The sequence below is a fragment of the Ambystoma mexicanum genome, chromosome 6q, assembly GCF_040938575.1.
Source record: "Ambystoma mexicanum isolate Mex_15411 chromosome 6q, UKY_AmexF1_1, whole genome shotgun sequence".
NCBI lineage: Eukaryota > Metazoa > Chordata > Amphibia > Caudata > Ambystomatidae > Ambystoma > Ambystoma mexicanum.
In genome coordinates, this window is record NC_090937.1 from 1,609,505,070 (window position 1) to 1,609,530,871 (window position 25,802).

At 46.1% G+C, this 25,802-nt stretch overlaps 1 protein-coding gene across 4 annotated transcripts; it reads right to left on the reverse strand.

Annotated features, from left to right (window-relative positions):
- Nucleotides 1-919: 919 nt before the first annotated feature.
- LOC138516902 (probable N-acetyltransferase family 8 member 5) lies at nucleotides 920-24,469 on the reverse strand. 4 transcript variants are annotated; one of them, XM_069632357.1, is made up of 2 exons: nucleotides 24,405-24,469; nucleotides 920-5,114 (listed from the first exon to the last, which is right to left on the reverse strand). In XM_069632357.1, the coding sequence occupies exon 2, from the start codon at nucleotides 5,090-5,092 to the stop codon at nucleotides 4,421-4,423; it is 672 nt and encodes a 223-aa protein (XP_069488458.1). In that variant the 5' UTR covers nucleotides 5,093-5,114; nucleotides 24,405-24,469; the 3' UTR covers nucleotides 920-4,420. The 4 variants fall into 4 exon arrangements, with proteins under 4 accessions (XP_069488458.1, XP_069488457.1, XP_069488456.1 ...); XM_069632356.1 differs by lacking the exon at nucleotides 24,405-24,469 and adding an exon at nucleotides 23,404-23,885; XM_069632355.1 differs by lacking the exon at nucleotides 24,405-24,469 and adding an exon at nucleotides 23,400-23,884.
- Nucleotides 24,470-25,802: the final 1,333 nt, after the last annotated feature.

The window sequence follows — 25,802 nt, forward strand, 5'->3', positions numbered from 1 at the left end:
TTCTGTCCTTTTTCTCTTTTTCACCTTCTATCCATGACAATCTTACTTCCTGCCTCCTAGCCATTAAATTCTGGCTATCAGACCATTTCCTTGTTTTGAATGCAACCAAAACTGAAGTTCTCTTTTTCTCTGCCAATTCTATTCCGCCCCCTTGCCCTCCCTCTTATCTCTTTTCCTCCTTCTCTACTGCCTATGTCTAGCACTGCTCAAAACCTTGGTCTCCATCTTGATACTAATTTATCTTTCTCTCATCACATTTCCACATCCGTAAAAGCTCAGCCCTTTCTGAAGTTTAATGCTACTAACTTTTGATCTCCTCGCTTATTTTCTCTCATCTATTCTATTGCTCTACCTTAGCGCCTTTAAAATCTGTTTTCAAAGCTACCATCCGTCTTTTATATTCACTCCCTCCCCCTGATTCGGTTTCATTGTCCCTCTCTTCTCTCAGCTGGCTTTTCATTCACTCCCTAAATTCAATTTCCTCTGTATTGGCTTTAAATCTCGATATGGCCTTGTGCCTTCCTATCTTTCGTCTCTTGGCTCTTTTTATCTTCCCTCTCGGTCACTTCATTCTCAGTCTCAATTCTTATTATCAGTTCCTCGGCCCCAAGTGCTCAATCACGATATCTTTCGACTGGAATGCTCTTCCCCTCTGTCTTCATTATTTTACCTCTTACTCTCTATTTCACGCTACCCTTAATCGCCACCCGCTTCACTCCTGATGTAGATCTTGAAAATGTTGTATAGTCAGCAACTTCTTTTTATTGTATAATAAGTGTGTTCTGTGCAGCACTTTTTGAGTAAAGCGCTATATAAATGTCAATTAAATACAAAATAATGTTAAATCAGTCTTGCCTTGTTTTTAAAAGATAACACACAATCACATCAACAGCCAGACCACACTTTGGAGAATCAGAAATAAAGAAAATGCTAATTATCTTGCCTCTAATTTGAATGAAAAGAACACATATCATCAATATCAACTTGATAATTGAAATATCTACAAACCTTGTTCACACTCCGAGAGTTACTCAGAGTTCTGCTGAACTGGCCGGCAGTAGAAAATGTCCCCAGCTGCAAGAGCTTCACAAAGCAATCAATACATTAACAATGGAATATTGCAGTGTTTTGATGATATTCGACAATGACATGTTTTTAATCTTTCCAAATAAACCGGTACCCTCTCTATGGATGAAAACACACTTCTGACTCTTAGACCAGTAAACAAACCCGCTTTCTGTCTCTTTTCATTTATCAGCTACATTACAAACCAGTCGATTCTATTTATTTAGTTATTGTTAATTTAAAACGACAATTACACATGTATTTATTTGTTGTTGATTTACAAGACCCAGATTGAAATGGCATTCACGTTGTGGCGCGACGAACTCCCACGTCAATCCCAGGCTTTTAAAATACAGCATTTTTCGCAATTTACACAGAAGCAGACATATCTCAGAATTAGTACAGCCCTTTTTTTATCCAACCATCCTCAGTGAATTTGAAAGAGTTAGAGCCAACATTGCTTTGCCTAAAAGCCGCCAGAGTGCCTAGCCCAGATTGCATACCTATCCTCCTGTTCAAAGCAAACGCTAAACTATGGCAAGAATATTAATGAATCATTACAGTGCGATTGAAACGAGCAGCGAATATCCTGACAGCTGGCTACGCTCGATTCTAGTCCCGGTATTCAAAAAAGGTGACAGATCTGATGCACAGTGACAGTTATCGATTATTGGCCATGCCTGACGTTAGTCAAAAAATATTAGCAACTATATTGTTAAAACGTCTGACTAGATGCGTGGAAGAAAAGGGACTTTTGAAAACCTCCCAGACAGGATTTAGGAAATCGTACAGCACTATTAGTAATTTATGTGCTGTGCACTATATTATGGCTGAGGCCCAGGATAGGAAAAATAATAACTTATATTGTTTCTTTGTTGACTTCAGTAAAGCTTTCAATTTGGTTGATCGACCACAGCTCTGGAATAAACTTGAGCGCTGGGGGATAGCAGATCAACCGTTATACTTTATTAAAACGCTCCATGTTAACACATCGGTGACAGTTTGCTTGTGTCAGCTAGGAACCCTAAGCAAAAATCCTCCGACAAACCAGGGTCTAAAGCAGGGGTGCGTCTTAGCACCCCAGCTTTACAATTTATACACCGCTGATATGAACACTGTTCTCAGTCGATCAAATAATTATCCTCCTAAAATCAATGGATTGGCAGTGCTGAGTATGATTTATGCAGATGATACAATTATATTTGATACCACCGCGATTGGTTTGCAAGGATCACTGGATGCCCTAGCCCAATATGCAAGGGACAACCACATGGGGTTTACTATACCTGAAAACAAAGGTTATGTGCTTGGCAGGAAGACCATCTAGAAAATCCACCCTCATGTGGAAACGCAATGGTAATAAACTGGAGGTTTTTGAGGAGTATACATATCTGGGGTTTTCAATAAAGTGAAAACCATCCAACACCTACCAGGATAATATTATATAGCCCACCAGAGAGGCCATAGCATAGAGGACATGGCAAAAATATACCGAGCATTCATAATACCAAGTGTACTCTACGGTCTAGAGCTACCTCCAGTAAAACAGGTAGGCTGGCTGGACCTAATTGAGGGAATAATTCTACGAACTATCATAAATGTTCCCTCCTAGAAGCCCCGAGACTGGAGTATGGCCTGGTATCATTGAAATCTATCTGGCATCCACAAAGAACATTGCTTTATTGTAAACTGATGTCCCCATATGTGAACACCAATCTCTTGATGAATCTAATGGGAAGGAGACAAGTGGGATCGCCTGATAATGGGTTTGTGAAGGAGAGACAGTCTGTAGTCACATATCTCGATACTCTTGACCTTTCCTTGCCTTTATTGACTAGTTCTCCACTGTAGTTGAGTCAACTCTCAAGAAACAGTCAAAGTCATGGGATAGAATAAAAAATGTTGACCATCTTGCTTCCAGAAAAAGATAGAATGAATATTCGCACTAGGCCTTCGAGCCGGATGTACTCAGGCCCTATTTGAAAAAAGCCTTGTTCACGGACCCGAGTGTTTCATCCTAAGCCTCCGATTAATAGCCTGATTCATGGAATTATTTACGTGAAAAACGCAGATTTGCGCGCCTTTCTGCCCGAAAATCCCCATACTTCAAACAGGGATTTTCGGACAGAAAGGCGCGCAAATCTGCGTTTTTCACGCAAATAATTCCATGAATCAGGCCATAAATATTTTGCCCACGGCTGAATATATCTGGGCCTGTAAGGGGAGCCAGTGGAGGAACGCACTTGTCGATAGTGCTCCAAGCATTTGAAAGTTAGCCGCCATCTATTAACTGCCTGTCGGCCTTAAGGCCTTTGTACTGGAAGAGGAACAATGCATTTGTAAACTCTAATGTCTATATCGAATCGGAGCGATTTTTGGAGCACCTTGATTTGTGCTGAATCGATGGTGATAACTGCTGCAGCCTACCATATATGGAGGGAGGTAATGAGACAAATTGAGGAGAAATGAATCCTGGAGTAAGGGTGACCTGTAGATGTGTATCTCATACTAAGCTAATTTTATTCCTTTTTTTAAATCCAGTTTTCAGTTGTGAATGTAATATTTTAAATGAAATGACGTTCTAATAAATGTGCTTAAGGTTTGTATTTAAAACTAAATGCACAATCAAGAAAAAAAAACATTGCTTGGCACAAATAGTTTGACAAAACCAATATTCAATTCATATGTATGGTTTCCCTCCCAACTTTCTTAAATCATAAATATGTTTCTAGAAGACATCCTTCATCAATGTAAAAGTCAACCCACCTTACAGCTATATTTTTAACAACACATCTGGATCTTTGAAACAAAAAGCTAATCAGCTTATTTTTAGACACACCATGGAAACTTAGAAAATGTCTTATTTACCAATGAAGTCTATAGCGTTATCTGTGATAGAATAAAATATATATCACAGTATGTCTAGGCATAAATACATGCAGGGCGAATGTTCCAGACCGCCCTGTATTTGAGTGTGAGCTTTCTCCATGTTGCTGTCTAGAAATTGCCCATTTACTCCCCCCATCCGGGTACAGCGGCAATAAAAGGCAGGTTATTCCTGGTTATACTCCCATTGGAGGCAAGATTAGTGCTTAGTTATGCAGAGCTTCTAGGTGTTAGCATCTGTCCTGGGCCTGGTAGCGACGGTTACAATGCCTTCTTCATCGGGGAGCTGTGGTCAAGCACAACTCAATGTTCTCCTTTCATTCAATGCAAAATGATGAGGAACAAGGACATAGTGAGTTTCTCGGGTACAATATATTTTTTTTTTTAAGGAGATAACGATTATCTGCTAAATCATTTTCCAATAACAAGGTGCCTTACGGCTGAAGGTCCATCCATTGGCCAGCGCCATTCAACTTGATGGTGGAAGGTCACATGTATAACACAGGATACCAAAGTTGATTACCCTCGCCAAAAATGAGAAGAACATTGGGTTGGGAAGCTTATAAAACCCTACACGCTCATATAGTTTGTGAGCGTCATACTGCACTACTGATGTGTGCAAGACCACAGCTTTGCAGCCACGCTCCCGGGCAAAACCAATGACTGCCCGGCACAGACCTTTGCCAATTCCTTGTCCGCGACATTTCCTCCCCACTGACATCCGCTTGAGCTCCACCTTGGCTTCACCATCAGATGTTTGAAATGGCTGCGCCGCGACCATGCCGACAACTTCACTGCCAGAGACAGCCACCCAAAAGCAGGCACCTTCCTTCTGCATGTAAGACTTCTGGATGTCCAGCAAGTCCTCGCTGAGACTTTGCTTGACATAGCTCTGGAATTGAAAGTCAAGGTAGAGACGTCCCACAACAAACACAACAACAATCACAATGGCGGAAATGAGGTAGGATTGGAACACAATGAAGATGACCAAGAACACGGCCAAGAAGAACATGTGGACCTGAGGGCACATAAGGAGAAACCTGTGTGAGGCTGGGATGTGCTCGAGCATGCCTTCTGCAAACATGGTGCGCACCGCCTCGTGGTCGCGATCTTTGAACTTTCGAATACTGTAGGTAGCCATGACAGCTCAAGTTCGAGAATCCCTAAAAGAAACAGAAACAAACAGAATCAGTAGATGTGTTTTTCCTCTAGTACTGCTCAATTCTGTGTTCTTACGTTATGTCACTGAGTGGCGGCTCACTCTCACATTGGATTGTGTTTAGCTTGATCTACCAGGTCGATTTCAGAGAACGAGGGGATATTTGATATCAAGCAGGTTGTCGGCAACTATGGTTTATAAGAATCAAATCACAGAGGATGCAGTCAAGTCTTTAGAATCTAGCAGAGTGGCTATAACCAAACATGGACGGTATGCAGTAATATAATCGTGGCAAAAAGGTCGCCTGTGCAAAGAATCGCGGCAAAAATGCTGTCGTTTGACCCGGTAAAGGTGTATCCTGTTATACGGGAGCGGTGGTGTCCCTGATCCCCATAAATGGTATAATGGGTCTGGGGAGTGCAGGGGTGTCCCCTGCATCCATTACATGGACTGCGGCGGCAAAGCCACAGCCTTTTTGCCGCAATCTTTGTGTAAACGGCCATTTTTGCTGCGATTTTAACACATGCAACCAGGAGGACATGTCTCAATATATCAGTGCAGAGGTCAAAGTAAGAAATAGTCACCTGGGAGGAATAGTCCAACCGTAGTACAGGTAATCTAGTCTACAACATTTTGTGGTCAGCGGTGTATGGACCTGTGTGATTAACACAAAGTCAATCACGGGTGCTAAAAATTCCCAGGGTCGTCCTATTATGAGGTTTGGTCCACTTGGGCCCTCAAGTGTGGCCTGATCGCCAGGGCACCCAACTACAATGCCTTGGGATTCACGTGTTGAGAGTGACTTACTTGCCCATCTGCCTCAGGTGGATTTAATGTTGCAGTAATTCTCACAAACCACCCAACCGTGGGCAGTATGAAAATTCTGTAGCCCACCTTAGGATCAGACCTTAGACATCACAACAAGCTGTGTTCTTATGGGAGACCACCACAAGTTCTTCTCTCTCAAGATCCCAACACAGGCTTTGATCTCATAGTAACCCACCACAGACTCTGGTCTCCTAGCTAAATTGGACCCACTCTTGGACTAAAACCGTAAGTAGGATATAGGCAACATTCCTCTAGAGCCAGAGTCAAGACAGAAATGTGTCCCAGACATTGTTCTTTTTGCTCTCTTATTCCTCTTCCTCTCTTCTCCTTTCGATGTTCACCTTTTACTGGTGGTCCATAGTACTACCTCTTTCTCTGGTTGTGTCCTCCCCTTTTTCCTCCACCTCCTGCCCCCTCCCCTGCTCCAACTGCTCAAAGGTGGGATACTGCACTCTCGCTTTGTCCTGCTCATGATCTGTCCTGGCGCCTATCATTCTCTTTCAATGTTTCTCTCTAATTTCCTTCTTCCTTCCCCTTGACTCTGGCCTTTATCAGAGTCTCCTTCGGATTATCTGGTGTCCTCACCTCATAGCTTTATGTCATACCCCAGCAGAAATCAACATTAGCACACCGGGGCCCATTTCAAAGGTGTGCTGTTAAGACCTGGGATTAACCATGCCCGCGTGGTACACACGGTGCAGGGCGTGTTGAGGATCTGCCAGGGCTGGTGGGGGCCCATTTCAAAAAGATGTTTGCCAACACCCACTTGGCCTTAACAGTGCGCAAACCACCCCATTAGAAGAACACAGCAAGAAGAATAATCATGGCAGGTTTTTACTGGACAGGCCGCCCGCAGGGAGCAGAAACGCCAAACGTCAGCTGAAAAGCTACGAATAGCTGTTTGACAGCATGGTGCTAATGATGCGGACAGGTGACAAAACCTTTTTGACATTTGGGAGTAACAAGGCATTTAAAAAACAACAAGAAACAATCAGAGCTGCAAAGCCAACCGCCCAGAGCACTAGCCATTTTGAGTACGATGGAAAGTGCTCAATGAAGACAAGCGCACAAAATCAATACCGTGTAGCGATAATGTAGCAGGAACGAGTTCAGTGAAAAGCATCATACCGTAGAAATCTACAATTAAAGCGGTGGGCTATTCGCCTAGGGGACTGTTTGCACTACTTCATCTATAATATGCCATAATCTTAGATGTAGGTGACTGCCTGAGAAGATCAGTAAAGGCAGCCTGTAACATACGCACCAGGCACGTGTAATGCCCAGAATGAAATGCCTGTGTTTCAGAATCATATGACTGCTAACATGGGGCAGCTGCTTGGGGACGCCCTAGAGGCTCCGGGCCCATTTAAATTGAAAGGGTTGAAAGGCCCCGACGTGCTGTCCCTCCGCCATTGGGTGTAATCGCATCAAACCTGTAGATTAAAGGAAGAAACCTATACTGCTGTGTGCTCACTCTTTGAGACATCTGTCTCTAATAAAGTTCCGGAACTATTCCAATTAGGCAAAACAGGTTGTATTTAAATTATGTTTTTTCAATATATTTTATGCAGCTTGAACAAAAGTGTCTCAGAAGCAGATGTGTAAATGCGCGCCCATACATCCTTCATCAGGGCCAATCTACAGAAGTCAATAAAAAAAATGCCAAAAAATCATATAGGTTACCCCTCTAATCAACCGTGCAAATATATAGAAATTTCATTGTGAAAAGTGTATATTCATACCTGTCCCAATGGACAGACTTGTACAGCCTCTGTGCTGGAAGAAACACAATTCAATAACAGTACACCCTAACATAAAGTAGAACATTTTTTAAAGAACTACAAAGAAAAATTACTGGTCAAGGTGTAAACAATAAAAAAAACAGAAAACAATACCTGAATGTTCAAGCGTGGGAAATAGGAAAAAGCCTATCAAAACAAAGAAATAAAAAAAGGGACATGTAAAAATATGCATGAAGCCAATGATGGAGATAGAAGCTAACCCACCAAACTGTAAAAACCAGTAAAGAGATTATTACCAGATAGTAGTTATCAGGGCGCGCCAAGAATGGAGCAGAAGTGTGGACTGATGCTCCTGGTGAAGAGGCTGTTTATATATAATAAAACAACTGCTATTCCGAAGAACTGTGGTAACGCGAAGACGTCATATAATGACATCATACGTGCTACGCTTTGATGTCAAATGTGTATGGCGTTGGGTGTTACAGGCGTGATAGCTACAAGCTCTCAATCCTACAAAAAAATCTAAAACCGAACTAATAGGTGTAGAAATTGAGGATCACGGGAAGGGATATCGGAATAGGAACAAGGGGCCAGATAGCTTTTAGAAAAAAATGGAAGTGGCTTGACAAAGCAATGAGGGGAAATAAACCAAAAAAAAATATAAGAAACTGATAAAACGTATGATTAACTGGGACAAAAAGAAGACAAACAAACAGCAAGACGATAAACAGAGAATAAACCAATAATAAGCAGAGAAACACAGAATCAAGACGGAGATAGAAAGAAGGATAAAGATTAAATCAGAACGAGATGTGCCTATAAACAAGGCATTGTTCCATAAAAAAATGTGAAAGGTAGATAAGTAGAGAAGCTCTAAGGCCCAAAGAAGACAGCTTTAAGGAGAGTACAGAGAAAAATTGCCAAAAAGTAGAATAAACGAGAAAACGTACAACTAAGAAAAATTAAGAAAGAATAAAGGAGATACATACCCAAATTGTGTTATCTTAAAGGGAGCACTATCACAGATACATCAGGTCGAAATCAGAGTCCTTATTATCGAAAACAAGAGAGGTAATAGTCTTCGTTCATGCCGCCTGGGGCGTTTGCATCGAGATGGTCAATCCAAAAAAGCCTCTCTGCAGTTCAAGAGCTTGCTGTGATCTACATATGTATCAATGGATACAACTTCAAGGTTGTGGAAGCATATTTGAGTATGTTGGTGCCGTTATTGCAGGAAATGTCTTGTCACTGATGAGTTAAGGCTTTCTCATCCGGATGGTTGGTCTGTGCTCAATCCAACAAAGTTCAGCTGGTCTCTTGGATTGTCCGACATAGTAGATCCTGCAGGGACATTTCATTGAGTACATGATCTGAGCTGTATCACATGTGGCAAAGTCTCTGAGATAGATCCTGTAGCCTGTGTTGGGATGGTAGACAATATTGCCCTTCTCCTCTCTTCACCCCTCTTCCTGATTTGTCGTGGGACACTCTCTCTCTGATGTTTATCTCTCTTTGATACTTCCTCCTACTTCACTCTATCCTCTATAAGGGCCAGCCTCTCCACCTTCCAGATCAGTGCCTCCACCAGATCCAATCTCTTCCTCACACCTCTGTTCTTTCAATCCTGCTCCAGGATCTTTCCCTCACTCGATCACCTTTCTACCTCCCTCAATGCCAGCTGCTGCGAGAGCCCTTTGCAGGTATTTGGATTACCTTGGCCATGCCAAGGGTGCCAAAAATGCTGTCCATCAACTCCAATGCTCAGAATATGGCCCTTGTAGCTGGTCTGCATGACACAGATAAACACCCGATTCCTCCCTGCGCGCATTTACCAGCCCTGACTCGTGGGACGCTGATGCGTCTCGTTCCTCCTTATGTACTCCAGGGATCTATAAGCTGTAAGAGGCCAGCAGGCCAGGGAGGGGATAGAGACTATAGGGCTCCCCATTTGCCACATCGGGAGTATGCATCACACAATGGGGGGCATCCCCAGGCCCCCAGTGTCTCCTGAACGCCCCCCCACAATGAACTTCGTCAGAGTAGGTGTAATATGATTTCCCAGTAAACTCTCTAGGACTGTCATTTGATAACAAGATGCCAAAGGTGCTAACAATTGCAATTTCACTTTCATCTTTAATATATTTAGCAGCAGGCCATTTTTTTCAAATTGCCTAAAATGCATGTTTTACCATAAATAAAAGGTATACAATTATATTGAAACAAATTTCAAATGTTGGCTTTACTTTGAATATAAACTCTGCATGCCTCTTAATTTTACACTTTCTTCTCTTAAAGCACAAGGTGCTCTTAATGCAGGAATCTACTTGTTGTAGTGGTAGTTTGTAATTTGTATAGCGCTTTTATCCCATTAGTATAGCCGTAGCACCCTTATGTGGGAACGCCTTCAGGGACCAGAGTCTGGGTATGGGAAAGATTGTCAGAGAGGGATTCGAATGCTTGTGTGTACTTGGCCAAGACAACGTTTTGAGTGGGATGGCCAAGGCCCAGTAAGCCGGTGCCACTGCACAACAATGGATTCTTTTCTATTAAAACCTATTCATGCAGGGAGCTGGAAGATGCCCATTTGGCAATTCCAGAGAGTGACCAGTCATCCCCAGACTGGTGCTCTGATTAATGTGTCCTAGCTACCTGGAGGTCGAAATGAGGGAAATGAGGATCGGCTGATTTTGTGAATACCATATGCCACAATACACTGGTCCGCTGCATGCTGATTCTCCTGGAAGCAGAAAGGCAGCCGCCATCTTTTGTAAGCCAGACGAACATAGAACACCCACCTTTGACCAAGCAACTTCAGAGAGAAAGAAATAATTTATCAAAGATGGTAACCAGAGGTTTTATAACCTCCCTTTCTACGCCAGTTGGCTCGACAGGGTGAAAGGAGGCGCTATTGGCCAGTCACCCCATTCGATCAGTCTGAGCATGCGATTCCACACCAATCTGGCCAGCTTCAGCCCCGACGGGGACCGGGGCGAGGAAAGAAAATGTGGCACCTCTCCTCCCCTGTCCAGGCCTCATGGGGAGGGGCCGCGCCTAGCTGCAGCACTCCATTTAAGTGATTAAGTTAATCATTTCAGTAGAGCACCGTGCTAAAGCAGCATAGGGCAGCCTTTCAAAGGCTGTCCTGTGCTGGATTTGCATCAGTGCCCTATTGAAAGGAAATGCGCCAGCTCGTATACTGGTGCTGAGGAGAGCCGGGTGCATTTCCTTTCAATACGGTGCCTTCACCCACCACGCCAGCTAGGGTGAGCCCTTGAAAGACACCCCCAAGCTCGCTTGGCGGGGGACTAATGATTCATACATTCTAACCCTCCCGATTTAAGCGGAAGACTCCCGATTTTTCGGTGAAAAATGTTGCTATATTTAATGTGGCACCCCGGGTGACCTCCCCGGTCGCACATACCTGAAGCCGGCCCCTGGCATGAGCTAGAAACACAGACAGGGTGAGAAGATGTGGAGACCTAAAAGGGCTATGCAGAGGTGGTAGCGGTTGAGGCATGGAGTTGCGAAGGCCAGAGAATGCAGTGTGCAGGAAGCACTGGGACATTGGTTGGGCTGGACCGAGCTGGAAGTGTCTACCAAATAAAATGGAAGTGTCCACCAATTAAAAAAGAGTTTCTGAAGTGGCACTGAATCGTGGGGGCAGTGCCATGAATTAAGAAGAGTGCCTGAGAGAGGTGAGAGACACTAGCGAGAAACCTGCAGAGCGCAGGAGACAGCATTGCCCGAGGAGGAAGAGAAGAGGCGTTCTCAGGGAGACTGTGAGGGCTCCTGCAAGAGCAGAAGACACACCAATGGCCTCAGTGGTTTGCTTCCAGATATTGCCAAATGTTGGTGCTGCCACTGTGTGTATCCTGTTCAGCCCCACGTTCCAGCACCAAGAACTTCCTTCCTTTTCTCCTCAACTAATGCTGCATACTTCTTTAGAAATCTACCAACAATATGCTGTGTCAGAACTAGTATTTTAGACATCCATTAACACTTTAGTTAATGGGAAACGCTCAGAGGGCTTACCTTAAATTATTTAATTGACCTATTTTCAGAGCGGAAGTCCCTTCCCTGACACTACCCTTTGTCTACCAGTGCCAAGATGGCTTTGTCCCGCCCACTGACTGGCACATTCACTGCCTGGTGTCAGGGAGCGTGGAACTATATCTGCACATGCCCGGAAACGGCGCATGCACCAATCAGCGCTACCCATTCTCCGATAATGACAGTTCTCAAGAGCCAATGGGTGTGCGAGCGTGCCGCAGCCGCTTGCAGACCACGTGATATTCCACGAGCCACGTGGCTAACACGCTGCTGCTGGATAATGGAGGCCAGAATCAGCTTTGGAGTGGGACTGGCAGTGCCCCAGTAGAAATCACACAGTCCCGCTCCCAGGTGGCGATCTGCGGCAGGATGTGTTAATCCCACCAACATGAGCATACAGCCTTGCGTGCTGAACTTGCAGCCTCCCTGGCAGAGGTCGAAGTGGGCGGGAGCGGTGCTCCCATCCTTTTTATTTTTAAGTTTCACAGTTCCTATACTTTTATTTTAAAAAGAAACCGTTCTGAAATGGTTTAGTTTTAAAATAAAAGTGTAGGAAGAAGTTGAAGCTTGCACTTCAGTTCACTGCACACTCCCATAAATAGCAGGTGTATTTGTTTGGGTGTTTGGGTTGTGTTGCATGGCACCCCTCCTGGGAGCATGGTAGCTCCCACGTTGGTGTAATAGGTCACATGGCAGTGGCCACATGACCAACCTAATAAAAGTTACGAGCTGCTTCCGGCTCGGCAGTCACACCCAACCTGGCTCCGGTGTCGTTCCTAATGTGTGCCTGTCTGGCACACCACCGCGTGGTGTAGGCCTAGGGACAGGGCCCTCCATGAGGACGGTGCCCATGCCGGGCAATGCCGACCTCCACTGCTGTCTGGCCATGTGATCATGGCTGTCGTGGGGACCCCGGCCTGGGTGCCCCCAGAGCGGGGGCGGCTGTGTGCTCGGTGCCCCCAGCCATGTGAGTAGATCTGGTGATCCGGAGCGGGTGGGGTAACCCCCACCCACGAATCCGCAGTGTGATCGCTGCCCTGAGGAACCCCGTTGGGTGACCCCGACCGAAGCATGGGGCCTGCCCGGTGACCCGGTGCAGGCCTCCAACAATGGTGACGAGGGGGCCCCGCATGCCCCGAAGAAGAAATGGTGAGGCGGGCCCATCTCCAACTGGGCCCGCAAAGGTAACATGTGTGGCGGGCTACCCGCCCGTCCCCCGTGGTAGACAGAACAAGTCGGCGGCTGCGCCACAAGGAAAAATGTGTCCCGGGAGGAGGAGCGGCTGCCCTCCCCCCGTGTGAAGGAAGATCTGCGACATCGGCCGCGTGAGCAGCTGCCCCCCCTCTCCGATCCGAGGAGGAGGAATGCTCGGCGGCGTCGGGCGCAATGAAGGTGAGGCGATCCCCCATCCACGCACGAGAAGCGGCGGGTGTGCGCCCCCTGCCCTGCGGCCTCAGCCGCAACACGTGGGAGCGGCATTCGCCACGTGGAAAGGAGGGGGGCATGCACCCCGATCCCATGAGGAGGGAGGCCGCATCGCGGCAGCGCCAAGGAATCAGGAAAAGCGGCATCGGCCGCGTGAGCACCCCCTGGCCGCAACAAGAACGCGTTTCGGAGCCCACGAGGGGGAGGGAGGTGCAAACACCCCCAAGAAGATGTGAAGCGGCTGTGACCTGCAATAAAGAGGCAGGCTGCCTGCCCCTCCCCCACGAATATGCGGTGTGATCGCTGCCCTGAGGAACCCCGTCGGGTGACCCCGACCTGAGCATGGGGCCTGCCCAGCGACCCGGAGCAGGCCCCCAACAGGTTGTGTGTGGGAGAGGGCGCAGGGATGGGGTGTGTGGGGAGCAGGGAAAACCAGCAAGGAACATAGTTCCACTACTTCTTTTAGTACACTTCGACCACTGCTCCCTGAAAGGTTGCAGTGCACAGAAGACCCACTGTGGCACCACCACGCATGCCTCTGCTCTCCTTCGTATCCTGGCATCCTAACTCCCGGCTGCCCAGGGCAGAACCCTCTTCAGGGTGCCACTGTGGGTTCCCCGAAGACATCACTGAGTCACGTGTGCATGGTGGCGTACATTATACTGGAGACACAAAGCACGGCCATGAGCTTTTTCAAAGCACAGGTCTTCCTCTATGTTCTATGAATTGGTCATACCCTTTTGCCGCTCCACTCTAGGTTTTCTGAAAGACACAGGGGAACCCACACTCTGGGTTAGGGTGTTAATGTAACAATTGATCACGGAAAGACATCCAGAGGATACAATTTGAAAGTTGGGATCAAGGGATTTTATTAAACCTGATACAATTTAAATATATGACTCAAATCATGATTTTAATCTGCACTTAAGGCAACAATTTACATAGCAGGAAAAAACTTTAAGAACACATCTACATAATAAAATACACCCTATTCAATCGTACAGCCATTCGTCCACATACAAACATCAACCATCCAACTATTCATATATTCAACTATTCATATAAAACTCCAAGGGATAAAAAATATATAAAATCTATAAAAGACCCTGACATATAATTCATCAATTGGATTATTTATAGAAAGAATGTGAAGTCAATATGCTTGGCCACAGTAGGTAATAAAGGTGGCCAGACAGTTGAGATGGATCACCAGAATCTTCAACCACGACCTCATCTCAAGTTTCGCTCTACCGGTTTCGACGTAATACTCTATTATAGTGATTTCTTCTTCAGGAGATACAAAATTTACATTCTAAAAGAAAGCGGGAGACATAAACTCATGAGTCCCCTATACTTAGATGACAACATGGTACGATAGGTTAAAAACCAAATATACAATTAAAAATCAATATGTAAACATGAACAACAGCCTGCTGCTGCTGTTACTGCTACCTAGAGTAACCATCTTTAAAGTAGGCTGTGGGCGTCAAACAGATAAAGTGCAACCATCTTGAATTGGTGTCGTAAAGAACAGTGGAATCGGGTCATATGCAGAAGAAACACCAACAGTGTGGGCTATAGTTGTCAGAAGGACATATATGGAGAACTGAAATGGCTCCTCAATCCCACTGGCCACATTAATACCAAAGACTGTGCAGAAATGAATGCCACATGACTACTCAATATTCAGAAAAAGTTGGCTGGATGTTATTCATCCCTGTATGTTTAAGTTTATTGAGCTAACTCTAGAACATGTGGGATTAAGTGTTGGATGCTGGCCTGTACAATACTGACAGCATTATTTAACTGTATGCCTTGCGCCAGGCACGGCCCTACCATTTGCTGGGCCCTGGGCGGCATAAAATATGCGGGTCCCCGTATTTGGATAAATGGTGACCCGTGATATTACAGACAATTATTTCACAGTATGAGTCTTTAGTATACAAAATATCATGTGCAGTTTCATTAAAAACACCTTGCCATTAGTAAGGCAGGAGACAAATACCATGTGACATCCATTATATGGTTTTGTCAGCGGTAACATTTACCTATGTGCCAATATCAGGGGTGAGGCTTTATTTTGTAGGAGAAGACAAGATGAGAAGGGAGCCTCATCATGACCCCCCCGAGCCTTCATTGGAGGGGGTGAGCAACCACAAATTGGGGTGCAGAAATTGAAAGAGGAAGCAGGGAATCCTATAACAGAAAGTTGCAACGGCAACTGGGCAGTTTAGGTGACTGTTGCTGAGATGTGATGTTTACATCTTCATATGCCTTTTTTCCCATTGCTGCTGCAAAGTGTGCTGTAAAATGTGTTTTGACTATGGGATGGGTACGGCTCCCTTGCATCACTAGTTGTGGGAACCTCTGGTCACATAGCAAAAAACAAAAGCAGGAATATATGCACATATCTTAAAGTGAAATACACAAGTTTGATTCAATTGACGTTTCCGCTTAGAATTAAGGGCACCAGACAAAAGGGCATTGGCATTTAAAAAACATGAATCAACACCAGAAAATGACCTGAGAGGGGAGATTTTCCAATAACTACGCTGGCAAAGTATAAAACGTGCCCTACTTTTAATCCCAACAATCTATAGTGAAATATTCTCAGGAAAACAAAATCCCAGTGCGAGTTTTGATGACACTTTTATGTGGTGCTGTGGGTAAGCGTCTGCACTTGGACAACCTGGGTGGAATCCTTGCAGCCGAACACTTGAGCAAGTTTGCCGGACTCAAAAATACCCAAGCTGGGTAGCGGCCACCCCCCGAAATATGTGTGCCCACCCACATTTATCATCTATTTATGCCCTAAAAAACACCACATGGCCACAACATCTCCAGGATTGCAACCTCTGGGCATATATATATAAGACTTGCTTGCCTGCTCATCGTTTGCCCTTACCCGCATGTTTGGCTTTGAACAGTACTCTATTTTTATAAATATGACTTAAAAAGTAGACACACCATAGTAAGGTATTCACACAAATACATAATTCCTTATAGAAACAGGTTAGGCAAAAACTGTTCATTTGTGGCACTATGCTCCTCTTCCTGAATGGGAGACTACAACTACCAGAATGCAATTCGGCAGAAGGCTAACCGTGGCCTTAGAGTTTTGGAAATGTACTTTCAAGACTTATACTAAAAGGTGGTGTACCTGTTTGTGTTTCAATGTTTGACAAATATAGGCTTTATATATGGTGTGATGAAAATAATGCATACTACCAAAAATTAACTTTTTGGTGTGTTAAATATGAACATCTGAAAATAATGTAGTTAGTTTGAAACTGCTCTGTGAGATATATTTTAAGTGGCCTGGAGGAGTGTGTAAATCGGGGCAGCTAACTGGTGCTTTGTATGTGCTTTTAGAATGAAAATGACCCTTTGCATTTCTTAACACGGAACGTCTTGCCCAAAACAATGGTCTCTTAAATGAGCCATGACGTGGAAATCGCTGCTGCTTTAAAAGCCAGGCTAGAGCTAAGAAAGTGATTAGCAGTAATTATGGGACCTGCAGCGTCTTATGGGCTGCTGGGATGGGGCATTTGTTTTAAGAGCATCACAATGGCTTGGGAGGTGACACTGTGGCCTCCATCGGAAAAAGCACGAATCGTCCATGGAAGCAGCACATCCCCTCCTTAAAATAATGTGGCCTGCTATAGTCATTGCAGGCACGGGTGCCTACGAGGTGAGGCGTGGGGGGGGGGGGGTGCCTGGGCACGCGGAGCCTGTGCCACCGCACACACTGCACATGTCTCGGGGCGGCACGACCTTGCGCTGTGTCCCTCTGACAGCTGCTGGTTCAGAGACCGGGGACAGGATGGGCACCTTTCTCCGAGGAACTTTTCCAGATATTCCAGACCTGGGGAGAGGGCTATAACAGGTGTAGTAGCGTGGGGCTGAGTAGGCAGTTTATCCATTACTCCTCTGTTGTATCGTTTGTAGTTCACTCTGATGCCCGATGGAGCTTGGCCCAAGCAGAAGGAAGGTATATAAATAAATAAGTATACAATCTGCACCTGAGCATGAGTCGGCAGCTCGGAGGACAGGCATGTCAATCATTAATTCCTGCACTGGAGCACAGGGGCAAAGTTTGCAGTCATGTTCTCGTCAGAGCGGCTAAGAGGGTGCATGGGTCACGTTCAGACAGTTCTGGCGTTCAGCCAACAGCACCCTGCCTTCTTGGGCTTGTAGTACTGAGCCGCCACGTCCAGGTCAATGGCTCGTAAGTAAAGCGTCAGTGTCTGAAAGCAGACTGCCTGCTCTTGGCAAGTTATTCCCACAATAGGGCCAACTTAGCCTTTCATCCTTTCAAGTTCAATAAATCAAGTACCATTAAATAGGGTAACAATAACACTGTTTAGTACCCGGCGAGAGTCAAGCAGAATACCTCCTTGTAAGGTAAGGTTTTTTTTTTCTTTCCCTCCCCTTTCCTTCCTTCACTCCCCACCAGACTTACCTTCTTGTCCCCGGTGGGGGACAATGGCAGCCTCCAGCCGTGTGGAGACTCGGAGCAGGGCCGCTCCGCGCCTCCACACGGCCGCTCCGCTCCTCCACACGGCTGGAGGCTTCCATCGTGATACGTTATTTTTTTTTGGTTTTTTTTCTCCTTCCGCCCTCCCAACCACACTTACCTTCTTCTCCTTTGTTTCCAGCGCGTCCACTCCCGATGGCCACCATGGAAAGGGAAGACAGACTCCATTTTCCCCTTTCCCGGCGGCCATTTTCTTGGTCTTTTTTTTTTCTTTTTCTGTCCTGGACAGAAAAAAATGCTTTTAGTGCCCCGGCCACGCAAATCTTGTGGCCCGGGGTACTAAAAGCAATATGACCCTCGTGACGGGGGCATTACCAACTCAGGTAATGCCCCGGGGCCTTCGTTAAGGCGCTCGCTTCGCTCGGGCCTATAACTATGGGCCCCGGTGCTTTACCTGAGTCAGTAATGCCCCCGGCGCTTCGGTCATATTGCTTAATTATTACAGTGCTTAGAAGCAGGAGTCCATCATGAGGAGCTATACAAGAACAGAAGTTATTATTCTTAGCTGTGCCCAGTGCATCTAATGCTGATCAAGGACCCACTTTCTCTCTCTGCGCTTGTTTCCACTTAAGTCGTGTGCTGAGTATTTCTCAGATTGGAAGGATTCAGAGAAGGAAGTGGGACATGGGGGTAATGACCCTATTAATTAATTTGGGTAATCTTCATTACTCTTACCCATCACAGCATTTACACCCTTCCCCAAAATGAGACAAGGAGATGGGTTCAGATGCAGTAGTAGCTAGAACATGAACAGACGGAAAGTTAAGTGTGACTCCTTCTTTTAGCCGGCAGTGGGGAGGTTGCAATGTCTCTCAGGGCAGCACAAGGAGTGACTAGACATTTCATCTTTGAGGTCATATCGGTCATATAGTGAAATCCCTTCATAGAAGAAAGACTGTGTGGAGAGATCGTAAAATGACAGCGATTGCTCAAACTAATTAGGCAACTCTGCAAGGGACATCAGGAACTAGGTGTATAAAAAAAGCTTTATCCAGGGCTGAACAACTTAGGTCCCTGTGGCCCGTAAACTGTTTGGATCAAACCTGGACGGGTGACAATCCTGTATAGGTCTTGCTGAAAGAGTAAGGGCCTAAGTGGAGACCAGGCTAGAGAGAAAGGGCACATTGCCCTCATGCCTTATCTTCCTCGTCCCAGTCCATATATGTGAGGCACCAAAGCAAAATCTCTAATCGACCCTCAGATCCACGGAAAGAACACAGGCCCATCACATGAAGCCACATCTAGGGTACCTTTATTACACAAGAGAAGAACACAGGCCCATCACATGCAGCCACATCCAGTGTAACCTTATTACCTGTGAGAAGAACACAGGCCCATCACATGCAGCCGCCTGAGAAGAACTCAGGCCCATCACTTGCAGCCACATCCAGTGCACCTTTATTACCCGTGAGATGAACCACAGGCCCATCACTTGCAGCCACATCCAGTGCACCTTTATTACCCCTGAGATGAACCACAGGCCCATCACATGCAGCCACATCCAGGGTACCTTTATTACACAAGAGAAGAACACATGCCCATCACATGCAGCCACATCCAGTGTAACCTTATTACCTGTGAGAAGAACTCAGGCCCATCACTTGCAGCCACATCCAGTGCACCTTAATTACCCGTGAGATGAACCACAGGCCCATCACATGCAGCCACATCTAGAATAACACAGGCCCATCACATGCAGCCACATCTAGAATAACACAGGCCCATCACATGCAGCCGCATCCAGTGTAACCTTATTACCTGTGAGAACACCACAGGCCCATCACATGCAGCCGCCTGAGAAGAACTCAGGCCCATCACATGCAGCCACAGCTAGAAGAGCACAGGCCCATCACATGCAGCCGCATCCAGTGTACCTTTATTACCCCTGAGAACACCACAGGCCCATCACATGCAGCCACACTAGCAACGAGGCAGAGATAGCTTCAGGCGTCATTGAGTCCCTTAAAAGCAATGAGCAAAGTAAACAGAGCATTATCCCCTGGTGACCTTTGACCCAATGGAATGGCTGATGTCAGCGAGGCTGGCTGAATCAAGGTGCATGGTTTAAAGGGATGGACTAGTAAAAAAATGTATTTAAAAAATAGATAGGCAACATAAAAAAAAAAATACTAGCATTCTCTGTTTTAAAACTTCCTATGTAAAATTTTGAGCTATTCAGGCTCAAAATTCGCAAAAGCAAGCACATGGACGCATCCATTTTGTGAAATGGAGGCCCTCCTGTGCTGGCTTTTGCGGCACTAATGAAGGAAAAGCCAGCCAGCTGTAGTAAACAAAAGCTACCGCTGGGTGGCTTTCCCTTCATTAGTGCTGTAGGCGGAGGACGGGGACCGGAGACCAGAGCAGGAAAGCTGCAGCTGAATCTCGGTAAGTGCTATTTATTTATTTTTTTTAAATAAGCACTAGCTGCGTTTTTTTTCTAAGTTTTCTGGGCTGGAGGAGCCCGGAAAACTTAGAAATAAAACCGCAGCTTTAAAAACGTTGTATTTATGTTTGCGGTCGCTTTTGAAGCTATCGCAAACATAAATACAACGTTATTGTGTTGGAAAAAGCTGCGGTTTTTCTTTCCAAGTTTCTCAGGCTCCTCCGGCTCGGAGGAGCCTGAGAAACTCGGAAAGAAAAACCGCAGCGTTTTCCAACACAACCGCGTTGTTTCTGCCTGAATCTGCTTTCCCATTTGGGGCTCTCGGGCTCCCCAGAGGGAGCCCGAGAGCCCCAAATGGGAAAGCAGATTTAGGCAGACACAACGCAGCATTTAGCATTTCCCATTTGGGTCTCTCGGGCTCCCCACGGGGAGCCCGAGAGACCCCAAATGGGATACAGCTGTAGGTAGAAACACTACGCGGCATGTAAACATAACCGCGTTGTGTTTCTGCCTGCTGTGGCTTTCACTTTGGGTCTCCGGTGGTCCCCTGGGAGCACCGGAGACCCAAAGTGATAGCCACAGCAGGCAGAAATACACGCAGTTGTGTTGGAAAACGCTGCGGTTTTTCAACACAATAACGTTGTATTTATGTTTGCGGTTGCTTCAAAAGCGACCGCAAACATAAATACAACGTTTTTAAAGCTGCGGTCCTCCAGCCCGGAAAACTTAGAAAAAAAAACACAGCTAGTGCTTATTTTTTTTTTAAAAAAAAAATAGCACTTACCGAGATACAGCTGCAAATTTCCTGCTATGGTCTCCGGTCCCCGTCCTCCGCGTACAGCACTAATGAAGGGAAAGCCACCCAGCGGTAGCTTTTGTTTACTACAGATGGCTGGCTTTTCCTTCATTAGTGCCGCAAAAGCAAAAGCCAGCACAGGAGGGCCTCCATTTCACAAAATGGATGCGCCCATGTGCTTGCTTTTGCGAATTTTGAGCTTGAATAGCTCAAAATTTTACATAGGAAGTTTTAAAACAGATAATGCTAGTATTTTTTTTTATGTTGCCTATCTATTTTTTAAATAAAATGTATTACTAGACCATCCCTTTAATGTCAAGGCGAGCGCTGTCTGAATACATGCAGTGAGAAACCAGCCCAGCGTGCACTATCCACTTAGTGGCTCAAGCACACCCCTCTTTCATCACAGGCGTATTGGTCACGGATCTGCGGACGTTCTTATTTTCCCAATATGCTCTTTGATTTTATGCAAACCTGTTATCTGAGCCTTCCCCTTACTCGAAGGAGTATTTCGAAAGAGTGTGCTAGGAGTGTACCCGACTATCCGTCATGGAATAATAACCTTCAATTAGAACAGAATGTATGGGATTTCTCTGGGTTTTGGGGATGTGCTTTGCTCAGTAATGGAAGTGAGGCATTTGTAATATGGCAAAGATATATACTGGAAGTCACTATTAGAAATGACCATTGCAAACATTTGGAACTAGTCAGGTTACAATGTTAGTAAAATTAAATACTGTGTTTTTAATCGCTGTTTTACAAAAAAATTAAAAAAAAAAAAAAATATATATATATATATATATATATATATATATATATATATATATATATATATATATATATAATCACACCACCCTTAAGAAATGTCCCATGTAAGCAACGGCTCGTGTGGTGCCAGAAAATGGACACTTGAAAAGGTGAGCACATTGAAAGAGGCACAGGGATGGAGAGAAAGAGCGAAGAAAGAGAGAGAGAGAACACCTAATGACGTTTATTGATGCTAAACAATTTGGAAACGTGAAAGGAATTTCATCGTTTTTGTGAAAAGCTTTTACATTTTCGAAGGAAAGTGCAGGTTTACCCTCCATCTGTCATATTTTCCCATAACTAGTGCCATTGTGCAGATTAAGCTCCAGGTTCAGTACTTCTGAACAGTGTTGGGCTAGGAGCTGTGGAGCCTGATGAACTCCTCCAGCTCAGAAGTGTAATAATGATGTGTTATTTATATAGCGCCTTTATACAAAGCGCTTTACAGAGAACATATTTCCATACAATATCACCCAACCAAAATTGGTACTCATTTATCGACCTTGGAAGGAAGAAACACTAAGTTGGCCTTGCCTGGATTCGAACCTGCGACCTGCAGATCACGCTCAGATCGCATCAGCGAACGCTCACACCGCTGAGCTATCTTACCGGCTACCAGTGCAGATAGCGAGTTAAGAGTGAAAGACTCCGTGCCCATCCAATCCCTGGCTTCTCCATTGAGACTGTTTGCCAGTGGTGCCACTCCAGTGGTAATAGTTTCGGGAAACGAAATGGACAAGGATTCCATCGTGGTTAATAGTTTTAAAAGGGCAACCTGGAAACTAGAAACAAGAGAGGCAGGAAGGGAAGTACTTAAAACTAATTGAAAACGGGGTGCTTATTAGAGCGGGGGAGTGAGGCGTGTGTGGAAGTGCATGTCACCACACACATGCCATCTCTAGCAGAAAGTGGAACCGCCCTGATGTTTACCACCGTCTATACTCGCGAGTCCTACAGTTTCTGCATTACTACCGCCTGCCAAATGTTCCTCGCAAAACGACTGTTTTTAAGCTTATTGTAAAGAACTGCTCTGAGCCTCTGACCCAGTCGACAACCACAGTGATAACATTGGAGACTTTCTCATAGTTCCTAATGTTTATTAAGGCAACTGTGAAATTATACACCATTATGGCCCTAATGTGATTCTGTCAAAAAGAACCAAAGGAAGAGACGAGCGTGTAAATAAAAGTTTTTTTTATGTTTTTACCGTCGATTTTCACTGCAGTATTTGTTAATCATAATTTTGTAACCGATTAATTTGGTCGCAAAATGCAAGGGGCGGTTACTTCCCACCCGCTCCATTTACCCCCACCATATGTTGCCTGGGCCAAACACACCGCAAAAATGCGGTAAAAAAAATATCCAATCAAAAAATGTTTCCCCCTTTTGTTTTGTGAAGCTGCCACACAGGTTCCCAGAAAGTTATGCATTTCAGGGAGAATCAATAAATGAACAGAAAGCCGGGAATTAGTGGGAGGTCGGCGCCCATTACCATTTTCTATTGCACCTCAGTGTACACAATCGCAGCTGCAGCCGCCTCAACCAACTGAGCTACACCAAATGAACGCGAACATTGCGAGACCAGATGGGTGAATGGAAAATATGATGGTCCAGGGGTAACGCCGGGCCAGGAATTCCTGGCTGCCAAGTGAAAAAGAGATGTATTTGAAGGGCCTTGATTGGCTGCTTTGCAGAGGTGATTATGCTCTAATAATGCATACCTACTGTGATGCCTAGATGACGGGCCGGAAGCGCGAGCTGCCCTCCTCGGCTGTGCAGACCCGAGCGGCGGCGAGTGGAGTCGGCGGCCTGCAGAGCGCGGGGTCTTTGCGGGCTGCCTGCAGAGCGCGGGGTCTTTGCGGGCTGCCTGCAGCCCCCCAGCCGCTCTGTGCTGCTTCCCTAGACACCTCCAGCAGCCTGAATGACCTGGGCCAGGCTGCAGGCGGTGCCAGGCACTGAATCCCCCCCCCCCCCCCCGAGATGCCACAATGCTTCCGAGGCGTGACTGCTGGCATCCACAAATAGCAATTCCGAAGGTCGCTGTCCTCACTGTGTCAACATGCTGCTCCCAGGCCGCCACATCCGCCGCGAGGGCTGCTGTCTGTGCTGAGGGATAACTCCACGGCTGTCTCCTGCTGAATCACGTTTAGTTGCCGTTCCCAGTGCTGGAAATGTTAAACATGTAAGGGGGGGTGCCACAAGGCGCGAAGTTAGGGAGAGGGGCGGAGTTCCGAGGAGGCCGAGTTAAAAGGGGGCCGAGCTAAGTGGGGGCAGAGCTGGCAGTTGAACTCCGCTCAAAGGAAATGTTGAAAATAAAAGTTTAAGAATTGTGAAATTTCTTTTATGCTGTTTCTTCCCAAACTTCATACTGTACAGCAATCCCACTTTAAATCCCTCCCATGGCATGGGTGCACCAGAAATATGTTATCCGTGCCATGTTCACGACTCGCTTGCACTCTCATCATCTCCCCTTCTCACCCTCCTGGTTGGCTTTCAACAATGCTCTGCTTTTTAAAAGAAGGTTTGCAAAGTACACAAACCATAGCAAGGTACACACCTTTTAAGTTTTTATATGTGTGTGCGTACCTTGCTATGGTTTGTGTATTTTGCAAGCCATCTCTTATAAACATAAGGTTAAATATGGTGGTCAACAGGTACATTCTCTACGAGTCGAGACTACAGAATACAGTTCAGCAAAGCCCCCCGCTTCCCGTGTGTTAACCTACCGTCGGCGAAGCTGCAGGCTCGGCAATGTAATCTGCCAGATGCAGATTAGATTACTGAGCCCGACTGTGGTGCTGCCCCTTTAAGGGCACACGCATGCGGCGGAGTGACGTTGCAGCGTGCATTATAAAGAAATGGGGTATTCCCGGCCGCATCAGATCGACTGGGGAGCATGAACCAAGAACAGCTGTGTGTGCGTGTGTCTGTAGGCGGGAGGGGGCTCACAGCACTCCAGGGGGGAACCGGAGAGATACAACAGTGGCGGCGACACATGGGATGGTATACGGTGGCATGGCGGTGAGGAATGTGAAATTATGTAAAGTTTTTTTTATTACGAATTTCACCATTCTGATGCCACGGAGAGGGCGAGGACCGCACGGTTTGGCCGCCATTTTGGATCGCACGCTCGGGATGGTCGCGGCTCTTTGTTAGAGTGCCTGTACACCATCCGGGCTTAATTTTTGGACATTCTATTAGCAGACAGCTGTTACTGCACACAATGTGCATTTGAAGTTGTTTTCCTGGTATTTTGACGTCGAGTATGAGGTGAGGAGCTTGGGGAGGCCTGCAGTTCTTTTGTCTGCCTTTCCCTGGACCCTACCCTGCTCCATTTCTGGAGCCACTGGAGTGGCCAGGAGTCCCTTGGCAGTGACATCTGCCCTCTCTGCTCTTTGCTGTTGGTGGTGTATGCCTGGTGCCCCATTTTTCAACATTTTGGACATTTTCTGAGGTGTCTGGAAGGGTGCACGGCCCTAGTGGAATTGGAAGTCATCTGAAGATCTCCAGTGGTGGAGGTTCTTGCTGCATACTCCTACAGTGTATGCCCCAACATCGCTGTGCCAAGGACTTGGTCTCACTCATTGTCTGGGGACAGGGTGGCGAGTTACGGTCACATCCACACATAGCGGGGTGCCTGTGCGCTTGCCATCATGAATCAGGACCAGGTAGCACCTCCAACCCCCAGGCTCTGCCACAACAACCAGGCACTCAGGCCCCAGCGCACCAGCCGTCGATTGGGATGAAGCCGCAAGGGGCTCTACAACCAGTGCCCGAGTTTGATATCTCAGGTGCCCCATCCAGTCTGGGACCTCGGTGGAAGATGTGGCTCGATCGCCTGGACATGTACTTCAGACCCACGATGGAGACCAATGATGACAGTAAGGTGGCAACACTTCTATATTCTGCTGGCTCTGCGGTGCATGAGGTCTTCCAGTCCTTGCAACCCCCAAACACCTCCTATGATGCAGCGAAGTCTGCTTTGCAGTAATATTTCCTGCCACATGCTAATGTGGACTATGAACGCTTTGTCATGGGCTCTGCTTGCCAAAAAGACACCTTCTACAGCAGGCTGCATTGGCTGGTCCTGCCGTGTGCATGGGACAATCCTGATGCGATGATCC

Coding starts and splice junctions, on each gene's coding strand:
- LOC138516902 (XM_069632357.1), bottom strand. CDS start 5,092: ATGGCTACCTACAGTATTCGAAAGTTCAAAGATCGCGACCACGAGGCG.